General features: G+C 37.9%; 1 protein-coding gene across 4 annotated transcripts in view; it reads left to right on the top strand.

Moving 5' to 3' along the window:
• htr2cl1 (5-hydroxytryptamine (serotonin) receptor 2C, G protein-coupled-like 1) overlaps positions 1–12980 on the top strand; it is a 253162-nt gene that overhangs the window by 212051 nt on the left and 28131 nt on the right. For all 4 annotated transcript variants that reach the window (XM_055007622.1, XM_055007623.1, XM_055007624.1 and 1 more), the window contains one exon: positions 3191–3391. In XM_055007622.1, coding sequence (XP_054863597.1) covers positions 3191–3391 — 201 coding nt within the window. The remainder of the gene's footprint in view (positions 1–3190; positions 3392–12980) is intronic.

Raw genomic sequence — 12980 nt, forward strand, 5'->3', positions numbered from 1 at the left:
CAGGAGACACTTTTACATCAAACAAACGCATCCAGTTTGTATTACAGGACTGTTTTAGTTTCTAGTTTACAGTTTCTTAGTGTCTAATACACTATGCCTGCTTTTATATGAATTTCATTAAAACCGCAAATTGAGATTTACAACGTGTACACCAATCAGCCACAACATTAAAACAACCGCAGTAACATTTGCGTAGGTGTTCTTCACCAAAACAACCAAAACAGTTCTGACGTGTCGGGACAAAGACACAGGATCTCTGGTGGTGTCCAGAAGCCAGCAGATCTTCTGGGTCCTGTGGGTTTCAGGGTTTGGTTTCAGCCTTGATGGACTGGACTTATTCCAAAGCATCGCATTGATGATCCACTGGGTTAGGATTTAGGGAGTTTGGAGGTTGTGTCAGTGCTCATATTGTGTTCCTCAAGCTGTTGTTGAGCAGTTTTTGAGGTGTAGTGGGGCACACTGCCTTACTGGGGGACTGTTGTTACCCTAATGGATTGTTCCGGGGGTGAAACAAGGCTTAGGTAGGTGATATGTCAAAATAACATCCAGATGAATACCAGGAAACAAGGTTTCTGAGCCAAACATTGCTTTATTACGAAAAAAAATCAACGTTGTGCACTTTAGTTGTCGATTGTTTTAACGTCGTGGCTGATTGGTGTAAATGCAACCCTGACAATAACAGACAAACCTTACTGGATGTAAGATCAAGACTACACAATAACCAACAGCCCCATTCTTTACCCTTAGAACACTTTGAGTCCAGTTTTTACTTCCACAGACAAAGAAAACTACACAACTAGACTTTTCTAACAATACTAGTCTTTAGATACTGGTCTGCTAGATTTAACTGAGACTCTGGGGGGTTGTGCAGGTGAAACAGGTCAGTAAATTAAAGCCAGGAGATCCTGCTCAGCATCCAGCAAAATGATTTTGTCCAGTTTAAGCGAAGGTAAACCTGCTGATTTAGTCTTCTCCCGGCTGCTCTCCCTCGTGTTTTTATTTGTCGTGTTGTTATCCCGGTGCTGTGATAGCAGAGGGTGATTTTATTCCCTCTGACCCCAACTGTTTACTCTGCAGAACGTTGAGGCGAGACACCAGCTCGCTATCAGCTCCATAGGGCGTCAGTGTGGCACCGACTCTGACCTCTGAGCTCCCTGTGGAGGGGGAGGCACAAATGGAGCTCACCCTCAGGGATCAACAGAGCGTCGCTTCAAAAATGCCTGGTCGCGTTTAGCTCCACTAACTATGTCTAATGCCGGCCTGTTTCCTGCTGAGAGCTGAATAACTACTTTTCTCACAGCTGATGAACTGTTGTGTTCAGTTCTCTGTTGTCAGGAGAGCTTTTTAACCCTTTAACTTTTGATTTCACACCTCAAAGCCTCGTTTCACGTGACCTCAGTTCTGGTAATGACATGTACGGTTTTGGTTACAGCTGGTAATCACATTAACCAGTTTATTATTCTAAAAAATTATGATTAAAATTATTATCAATCAATCAACCAGGTTTTATTTATATTTATATGTGCTGAAATGTTGTCTGATAAACTGTTGTGGTTTGGAGTTTGTCTCATAGACGTGTCCCACAATGTGTCAAACCAGTTCTTGTCTTTAAAACCAATTTTTATTCATAATTTCCCCTCTTGTCAGGTCCTTTTTATTATCTTGTCAGCCTTTTTTTTTTTTTTTTTTTTTTTTAAATCTGGAACAAAAACATGCAGGATGCTTCATACCTCAAGTCTTTTACAAAACAAGCTTTAGAAGAACACAAACGCTCAGATGCTTCAATGTGTACTTCAGTATGGAGGGATAAGCCTTTCTACAAACCATCTAAACTGCAGCTTTACATTCCTCCTGAGTTCATTAATATTCAAACTAATTATGTGCTCTTAACCGCTCTGCTCCACCTATAGAATGATCCATGTAAACAGCGTTACCCTATCATAATAATCACAGAAAACCACATAAACGCTGCAATCAAACTATCGCCTTCATCTGATTTCTCGTGGGAACTTGGAGCATTAATGTTGGTGTAAGGCGCGCTGGCCTTGTGCTTTGATGTGCTCTAATTAATTAAAGTTTAGTCAACCTCTCCACGCTGCGTCTTAAGCCTTCATAGTCGGCTAACCCTGATGACATTCACTCAGCCAGACCCTCAGAACAGATTGAACATAATCACATCAGAGTCAACAGTATCAGCCCCGGTAGAAACAACAGCATTCTCATTCATTAGGGTCTGAACACCAAAGGTGCGTAGAATCCTCTTGAAACCTAGGGGTTTTTTGAAGCGCAATTTTGAAGACCTAAAACCACTTGAAAACACGTGAAAATTTGCACACACATCAAGACCAGTGAAAAATTTGATATTTTGTGGAACTTGCATAGATGTAAGCCAAAATGAATCAATAGCAACACCTGGAAAATTTCAAACAGGAACTACGACCAGTACGTTTCACCTACAGTTCTGAAATTTGATAAGCATAAGTAACTCATCAAGATGAACAAAAATGTGATTGACACCCATACCTAAAATACAACAGGAAGTTGGCCATTTCCAATTATGTGACATATTTTGGATGATTTTGGACCAATTTTTGCACATTTTCAAATCCTATAAACTCAAACAGATTTGACTTTCACTCAAATTTGGCCAGGATGTACACCAGAAATGGCTGATCAGAAGTTACGAAAATGCTTTGCAATGATCTGAGAACGTGGAAATGACGACTGGCGGAATTTCAACAATTCGTCATGACACAGGAAATGCTGTGTAACTGGCCTGTACATGCTTCAGTCTGCTTCAGATTTTACATGTGTGATCAGACTCTGGCCCTGATGAATTCTATAATACCAATATACAGTCAGAGAGATAGCGCCACCTGGTGGCTGGGTCACCATGAAACAGGAAGTGCTGTCTAAGTAGCCTGTGCATGCTCCAGTCTGTCTCAAACTTTACATGTGTGATCACAGTCCAGCCCTGATAACATACCTAGGCCGATATACATTCACAGTGATAGTGCCACCTGGTGGACAGTTTTGATAGGTTGCCATCAAAAAGGCCATGGGCTGAAAATACACTCTCAGAGCCACCTAGTGGACATGCTTGGATGCACTGAACAGCAAGGATATGAGGTTCAACGCTGTTTGCAGCTTTAATTATGTATGCTCTCTCTCTTTCTTTCTATGTTTCCAGACTACGCCTGGCCTCTGCCCAGCGCTCTGTGTCCGATCTGGATCTATCTGGACGTTCTGTTCTCCACCGCCTCCATCATGCACCTGTGCGCCATCTCCCTGGACCGGTACGTCGCCATCCGCAACCCCATCGAGCACAGCCGCTTCAACTCCAGAACCAAAGCCATGATGAAGATTGCCGCCGTCTGGACCATATCTATAGGTCAGAGTGCACAATTTCTTACTCATATTAATTCTACTTATTTAATTATTTATTTTACAAGGTAGGATCAGCAAGAGGCCCCAACAGGAAGAAAGATAACAAATTGTTTAAATAGAAATTAAAAACAACTTAGATTAATGCTAGCAATTCAGTGAAAACAGTCAGCATGTGCAGTGGTCAGCTAGGGTCTGCTGCAGCTTATGCTTAAACATGGAAAGGATGGAACGCTGACAGTTTCAGAGATTTTTGGAGGGAATTTTCCAGTCGATTGCTGCAGCAAAGTGAAAAGAATTCCAGTCAAAGATAGTGCGAACCTTGGGAATAGAGAGTGTTATGGAATCACTGGACCTCAGGTGGTAGTTGTTATGGGAGGGTGTTGGAGAGGTATTGAGGTGTCTTCCCTGATAGGGTCTTGTCGATGAGTAAAAGCCAGTGCTGGAGTCGCCTGGTGTAAAGAGATGGCCAACCCAGCATTTTGTAAAGGTCACAATGGTGGGTAGAGAAAGGTGCACCGGTAGCAAGACGGATGGCTGAGTGATGCAGGACATCAAGCCTGTTAAGGGCCACTTAGAGGTCATTTTATAGATGACATCACAGTCGAACATGGGGAGGATGGTCATCTTCACAAGACTGTTTTTGCCGAAGTATGTACAGGAGGCATTATTACGGTAAAGGAACCCCAGTCTGGATTTGACTTTAGCCTGTAGAGTCCATCCAGAGACCAAGGTACCTGTAGGAGTTGACAAACTCCAGATCTAAGCCTTCTGCTCAGGTGATCTTTGAGGGGCTGGAGATACTGTTTGTCTGGTTCAATAGCATCCATTTAGTTTTCCTGGAATTGAGGCACAAGCAAAGGTCATGAAAAGACTCCTGGACTGAAGTGTTAATGTTTTATAAGCTTGTATCTGCTTCACAACATCCACACAGAACCTGCCTTCACATTTCAGGCATGCTGTCTTTTAAAATAGCTAAAGTGGCACCATTTGTCATAACCAGAATGGCAAGGAAACCAGAAAGAATTCTTGGATTCACAACTCTCTGATGGTCTGTGATACATTATATTTTAATTTACTCTAAATCTCTCAGTTAAAGATTAGTCACAAACAGTAAGACGTGAGAAGATCATTTTAAAAAGAATTCCATTAGAAATAATAGAAATGAACAGATACTGATGAACCGCAGCGTCCTAACTGCTAAAAAAATAATTTTCTGGGGGGAAAAAAACAACAAATTTCACAAATTGGAAATGACAAAACTCAGAGAGAGACAAGCTGTCAAGAGACTTTGTTGTGGGTAAACATGTTTGTTAAAATAAAGATTTTGTTGAGGAAATTAGCAAATTAGCAAATTAGCCACAGACAGACTATTTGCACTGGTTCCTGTAAAAAAAAAACAAAAAAAAAACTAAAAATTCTGGACTGCTTAGCACAAAGGAGAAGCCATAAGTGACTCAACTGTGACCAAAACCAATTTTTATTTATTTTTTTTAAAGAAAAGGAAAATAAAACATAATGGATCAATAAAATTAATGCAACATGGCTCAAAAACAGTCTAGTTGTTGAAAGATGCATTCAGCATGGTGAAACATCTTTCTACAGTTAGTTTGTAAAGTAGAGAGAAAAGCTGTAAAAATGTAAACATTTCTGGCATTTTGAGCCCCCATTTTCCAGTAAAGCTAACAACTGTGGTAACTCGGGAAAAAATATTGTTCATGTACATGTTTTCTTGCAAAAGAAATATTCAGAGACATTCATCTTTTGCCAACAACACCCACTGCATAATCCAGTAGATTAGACTGAATCAGTAATGGCCAGATTTGCATGACTGTCATGTTTACGCTACCGTTCAAAGGTTTGGAGTCACCCAGACAATTCCACGTTTTCCATGAAAACTCACACTTTTATTCATGTGCTAACATAACTGCACGAGGATTTTCTAATCATCAATGAGCCTTTCAACACCATTAGCTAACACAATGTAGCATTAGAACACAGGAGTGATGGTTGCTGGAAATGTTCCTCTGCACCCCTATGGAGATATTCCATTAAAAATCAGCTGTTTCCAGCTAGAATAGTCATTTACCACATTAACAATGTCTACACTGGATTTCTGATTCATTTAATGTTATCTTCATTGACAAAAATGGCTTTTCTTTCAAAAACAAGGACATTTCTAAGTGACATTTCTAAGTGGAATAATTCTATACCTTCTATACCGAGAATATTCACTTCTTAAGTGTCACAGTCAAGTTTCCATATCACAGGAAACTATGAAACAAACTTGTGAAAATTTGAAAAAAAAAATGTGTGAGGTAAATGCAAATTAGTCCCCATTAGCTGGTTTCAAGTGAATAAACTGGACTGGCGCTATCGGTTAAGTTGCACAGGACTGGAATGAAAAGAGTCCATATCAAAACCAGGTTTTCACCAGTAACCTTCAAAGAAGAACAAACAAACAAAAATTGGGCCATCTGTAAGAGAAACATTGAGATTTTGGACCTTTTTTATTCGTGCAGGTTGTTTATTCGCTGGTATTGGTCATGTTTTGTGCTGTCTGGAGGTAAACAGATGAAAAAAAAAGATCAAAAAGCTCAGCAGTCATGGGAGTTAAATCTCCACTATGTCATAATTTACACAAAAAAGGAGTTTTCATCTCCCAATATGGGCAAAAAAAAAATCACCTCAGGTGAGCTTATTTTTGTACATTCTTGCTAAATACAGAATGATTTTGTAAAAATGTTGCCATTTCGATTAACTTTTTTTTAATGTGATACTTAAAAATGTACAGAAAAATACATGTAAACATGACTAGTGGGGCGCTATCACTAAAAATAGCCTCTTTTCTGTCAAAACAAGTGGTTTAGTGTTTAGTTATTATGAGATATAACAGAAGCTTAAAGGGTCATTTCACTAAATCACAACAAAAACCATATATTGCCTTCGACCAATTCTGCTAAATGTCTTTGCACATTCTGTGGATTTTACATATCCACATTCTGAGATGTATTTTTCTGCCTCAGTGCCGACATAATGGAGGCCGACTGTCAACTTGTCTGACAAATTGTCTTCTAAAATGCAGCGTCCTTGTAGCTCATTCAACCTGGCGAATGTTTTTAATTGAAAATACCACTAACGCATTTGGTATGAAATCATAAGGCGTTCAGGAAAACAGAATGATTGTGGTTTGTGACGTTAATTCTTTCAGCAGGTGAAGTGCTTGGAGTTTTTAAACCCTGCTTTGCTTCTCGTGCTAACTTCATGGCCAGTTGCTTTCAGTTAATTAGTCTTTGGACCATTTTGAATGCTCTGAGATGATAAGAAAGAATCTTAAAACCCAGAACTTTTACTTTCTTTTCATAGTGAGCCTCTGAAATGCGGTCACCGGCCTCTTAAGATTATTCCTGTGTGTGTCACAGTCGGTGCTTTTACGCAAAATATAACTTTTTTTATAGTTTGGAGAGCAAACAGCAACTCCTACATACTCATTTTAGCTGCAATGACTTCCATCTGTTGTATAGAGATGGACTCTTTTTGTGGAATTTGTAGATTCTTTGAAGGTCCCACATGATGAAAATCAATTTTTATTGTGTTTTATGCTTGTTATAAACCTGGATTTGTAAAGTGAAAGCCGTTAAGATGTGAAGACTTTTTGCCATTCTTTCAGGTTTATAAGCCAGTGAGAATTTCATCAAAATGTTACGTATCACCACAAATCTTTGTATAATCCTCAACCAGGTGATCTGCTATTGGCTGCTAGAGTGAACACAACAGTCTTTATGCACTCCCAGCATCTGAACACCTAAATATCCAATGGATTACTTTTGTTTTTTTTTGTTTTTTTTTACAGCAATGTTGCCACAACACTAGTGGAATCCTTAGTATAAGCCATGCTGCAGCTAATGTGGCTAATGGTACCTTTAGCTTGGATGGTCTGAACTCCGTGGAAACTAACATTGAGGGACATTCAGTGATTTTATTTTGAAACCAATTATTAAGGACTGGTTAGGTTAGTGTGCTGTAAAGTCTGGTTGTTTACATCTGTTAACTTCTCTCCTGCTCTTTGCGCTCACATACGCTACTGTTCAAAAGTTTGGGGTCACTTAGAAATGTCCTTATTTTTGAAAGAAAAAGCTTATTTTTCAATAAAGATGACAAGATAACATTAAATGAATGATAAATCCAGTCTAGACATTGTTAATGTGGTAAATGACTATTCTATCTGGAAACAGCTGATTTTTAATGGAATATCTCCATAGGGGTACAGAGGAACATTTCCAGCAACCATCACTCCTGTGTTCTAATGCTACATTGTGTTAGCTAATGGTGCTGAAAGGCTAATTGATGATTAGAAAGCCCTTGTGCAGTTATGTTAGCACATGGATAAAAGTGGGACTCTCCATGGAAAACATGAAATTGTCTGGGGGACCACAGATTTTTCAACAGTAGTGTACATTGACTCAATTTCTAACAACGCCGTTCTTATTTACATTTTTAGTTTTCTGTTTCTGAATGAGTATGAAACAGGAAGTGAAACTCAACCCATTAAGATTTGATACTGGTTGCTAAACTCCAGCTAGGATTGTAAAATACTGATTTCATACACCAAATTCATGAGTCAAAGCCATATTTCTACGTCAAATGATCACTGGGAGAAGGATAGAAGCAACAGAAAGTCTTGGTTCTCACACAGTGAATGACACAGAGAGAGTCTTCTTCCTGAAGTGAGTGTGGACAGCAAAAGCTTAGTTGTATTTCAAGGTACAGTCACCGAAACATCCACTTCAGAACAAAAATTAATGAACAAAACAAACCATCTTTTGCCACATCACAAATAGTGTTTTTTTGAGGCTGAATTTGTGGTTTGTGGGGTTCAGTGTTCCCTTTAATTTGTCCACCTCCTTGAGACTCACTCCAAGAGCTGCCAGATTGATGACAGTTATTAAATTTAATGACTTTTCTGGATCCCCTGGTGGTTTGTGCAGCGGTCCTACTGGCTCACCTCCCGACTCCCTGAAGCGGTGGGGAAACTGTGGGTTTGTTGACGCTCAGAGCGTCTGGCAGCTCGTTGTTACAGTTGGAGCTGATTTGCATCACAGACTTTCCTGATCCCCGGAGGTGATCGCAGCTCTTCTTCACATTCATCTTCATTGGCGGCTCCGACGGTAATATGCAAATAATGAATTGTGTCATTTGAGATTTAAGTGTTTGCAGTCACCAGGGGAAACAATAGCAGAGAGCTGGTGAGACAGCACATAAGCACATATTGTCTGCATACATTATATATATATATATATATATATATATATATATATATATATATATATATATATATATATATATATATATATATATAGACTATATATATAGACTATATATATAGACTATATATATAGACTATATATATATTTTTTCCATTTTTGACACTCTATGCTGTTTATCAGTGTAGTATATTTTTATTCACTTTTTTAATACTTTATTGTGCATTTTGTACTTCAGTATATTATTCTATTCTATTTGTATTATGTTTCTATTGTGGTCACTTTGCTCTTTCTGCTTGCTACTGGAACAACAGAATTTCCCCTTAGGAGTCAATAAATTATTTCTATTCTATTCTATTCTATTCTATTCTATTGTTACCTTTTCTATTATATTCTATCCCATGCAATGCTATTCTCTTCTTTTCTCTTCTATTGAATTATATTCTATGTTGTGCTCATCTGTTTTACTCTTGGCTATGCTATTTTATTCTATACTTTTCTATTCTATTCAATGCTATGCTATTTTAATCTATACGTTTCTCTTCTTTTCTGTTCTATGTCATGCTATTATACTCTGCTGTTATTATATTGTTTTCCATTTTATTATTTTCTTTCTATTATGTTCTATGCTAAGCTTTTCTATTGCTTTGTTTTCTATTATTTTCCACTCTATGCTATTCTATACTTTCCTTTTCTCTTCTATTCTGTTCTATTCTGTGCTATGCCATTCTATTGTACTATATTTTATTATTTTCTTTCTATTCTATACTCTGCTATGCTGTTCTATTCTTTTCTATTCTATACTCTGCTATGCTATTCTATTCTTTTCCATTCTATTCTATATTCTGCTATGCTATTCTACTCTATGCTATGCTATTCTCTTGTCTTCTATTATTTTATTTTCTACTCTATGCTATGCTCTTTGACTCTATGCTAGGCTATCCTGTGCTATGCTATACTATTCTACTCTATGCTATGTTATCCTATGCTATGCTATTCTACTCTATGCTATGTTATCCTATGCTATGCTATTCTACTCTATGCTATGTTATTTATTTCCATTCTCTGCTATGTTATGTTCTTCTCAGTCAATGTAAATGAACATTCATGTGGTTGTTGATATGTTAAATTATTGTTGTTAAATTGTGGTAACAAATGCTGGAAAAAACACAATTATCCTCCTCAAATGAACAATTTCTTTTTCATTTTCCCTTTAATAATTTAATTTCTTATTGAATCTTCCAGAAACTACTGTAAGAAACTGAGTAGAACACATTATTTTAAGCAATTACAGAAATATATCAACAACTAGATTGATTCTTAGACAAAAAAATAATAATCAAAATACATATAGTTTTCAGAACATGAATAATTTCTGATAGTGATGACAAACTTTTTCTAAATTCTAATCTTTGAATTTGTGTCTTTTTTGTCAAATTAATGACACTAAAATACGAACACAGGGAGGAGGGGAGCTGTATGTGGCTCCTATTTGTTGAGAATATTTGCAGCTTTATCATGTGTTTATTATTAGCATGACATCAGTATTTCATTATTTCATAGTTAACACATAATAATACTACATTGCTAACTGTATTTGTTCAAGCTTGAGTTCATTCTTGACCTTGTAAAAAAAACTAGTTTACACAGTCTATCTGTGTAAACTATCTATCTATCTATCTATCTATCTATCTATCTATCCAGCCTCCTTCATCACTTCTCTCTCCTTCCTCCTCGTTGAATCAATCTTTTTAGCTGTGTAATCGCTCCAAGTAATCAGGTTTTCAAATGTGTGTGAAAGTAGAGGCTCCTCTGATAGTGTTGAGGGAGCAGATGACTTTTAAAACTTTTCCTTCAGCCCTCCTTCCGTCTGTCTGACCTCCGGCTCCGGTTGATGTTGCTTCGTGCCCTGTAAAGACCCAGGAGGGCTGCCATGTCTTAACACACACTAAAACACACACCAATACACACACTCTGACTCTAAAATCAATGCATCTCTGTGCAAAGTCATTGAAATGGTGCATAAACCCCTTTAAGTCAGAATTTTCTTTCAGGTTCCATTAGAGAACAACCAGGATCACTGGTAATATTAAACATAGTTTATTCTGCTTATTCACATTAAAAATCATTATTATATTAACTCATGGGGAAGGTTCAGTCCATTAAATGGGGCCTTTCATGTATCATGTCATAGTTCTTGAATTAAAAACAAGCATTTCAATTTGTTATCATTTCATTCAATCATGTTTTAATAATTGAAGAGTGAATTAAATGTTACGGTGATTAGACACAGCCGTCCTCGTGTTGGTGAGCTCAACCAATAGGGTGGTTTGTTGTTGGGGACAGCAGATCGCAGTATCAGTGTCAGTGTATGCATTAAAGCTGTGTGATATATTAAAAAAAAAATTAATTGTTCAAATTTTTGTTCTTGCACAATGTGTGAAATCTATCATTTTTTGGGGTGAAAACATCCCAAAAACGGTGACTGCTGGGGCTGCATGCTAAAGGGTTAAATATGCACTCTGGAGAAATAAAATAAGATCAAATAAAATACAAATTTATATGTACAGTCATGGACGAAAGTATTGGCACCCTGTAATTTTTCCAGAAAATACACCATTTCTCCCAGAAATTGTTGCAGTTACAAATGTTTTTGGTGTACACGTGTTTATGTCCTTGATGTGCATCGGAAAAACACCAAAAAAAAGCAGAAGAAAAAAGCCAAAATTGACATAATTTTACACAAAACTTAAAAAATGAGCCAGACAAAATTGTTGGCACCCTCAACTCAATATCTGGTTGCCACCCTTTGGAAGAAATAACTGAAACCAATCGCTTCCTAAAACCATCAACAAGCTTCTTACACCTCTCAGATGGAATTTTGGGCCACTCTTCTTTTGCAAACTGCTCCAGGTCGCTCAGATGTGAATTGTGCCTTCTTGCAACAGCGATTTTGTTCAATGGGATTTAGATCCGGACTCATTGCTGGCCACTTCAGAACTCTCCAACGCTTTGTCTCCAACCATTTCTTGGTGAAAATAAAATTATTTACCCACAGTTTTAAAAGGGTGTCAACAATTTTGACCGACCCATTTTTTGAGTTTGGTATATACATCTGAGATTAGATCCAACACAAGCAAGGATGTAGTTAGGAGAAAACAATCTGGATGAGAGCCATAGAACAAGTTCAAGTGTGATAATAGGACCGTGGTGTCTACAGGGAGTGTAGACGTAGTAGGGTTTTTTGTTGTTGTTGTTGTTAAGTGCAAAGATGTTTAATGAAGAGCTGTTTTTTAGTCTTTCCTTAAAGACTGAGAGAGACTCTGCAGATTGAACAGTTTGGTAACTCGTTCCACCACCAGGAAACCACAGAGGAGAAGAGTCCAGCTATCTATGGTGGTGGTATCAAGCGCCTTTTGTGGGCTGAGTGTAGTGAGCTGGAGGGAGTCTAGACCTGAATGATAGAGTTCAGGTCGAAGGGAGCTGTTTTCATTGTGGTAGCACTGAATTTGACATACCTGCTCCCCATTCACACCTGAGACCTTACGAGTCGCTTGACACCGGGGAAGGAAAATGACTAATTGGGCCCAATTTGAACGTTTTCACATAGGGGTGTACTTACTTCAGTTGCCAGCTCGTTCGACATTAATGGTTGTGTGGTGGGTTATTTTGAGGGGACAGTAAATTTACACTGTTATACAAGCTGTACACCGACTACTTTACGTTCTATCAAAGTGTCATTTCTTCAGCGCTGTCCCATGAAAAGATATTTGGAGAAATATGAGGGATGCACTCACTTTTGGGAGATACTGTATATCCCATGAAAAACAGTAAAAACATGTTAAACAGTGGCATACATAAATGTTACAAAACTGCAGATATCTGGTAAAATACAAATTTTCTATGTATTGTTTACAGTTTTGGCTTGTTTATTGCATTTTTATCAGTATTCCACTCACATAACAGTGTTTTCTCCTGTTTGTGAAGAAATAGCCCATAAAGCGTCTGGATCATTAGTTTTTTGGGGAATTTTTGCCAAAGTGATGTATGATCGTCTCGTTTTCTGCAAAAAAAATTCCACCTCTTTGCACTTTTGTGTGCATTAGAAACTCCCCGGGAATGATGGAGTGCTCTGTCCGGGCTCACTAACGCCCCGATGGTTTCCTTACAGTACATTTTGCCAAGTGTTAAAAAGCTGTTTTGCTGTGAGAGATTACTTCTGGAAAGCTGTATTGACAGATGGAGCTGTTTGATGCCTCCAGATAACAGGTAGAAGTTTTACTTTGCTGCTCATCCTCATCCAGAGGAGATCCCTGTTCTCCTGTTGGCTTT

Source organism: Amphiprion ocellaris, chromosome 23 (genome assembly GCF_022539595.1).
Source record: "Amphiprion ocellaris isolate individual 3 ecotype Okinawa chromosome 23, ASM2253959v1, whole genome shotgun sequence".
In the NCBI taxonomy this organism is placed as follows: domain Eukaryota; kingdom Metazoa; phylum Chordata; class Actinopteri; family Pomacentridae; genus Amphiprion; species Amphiprion ocellaris.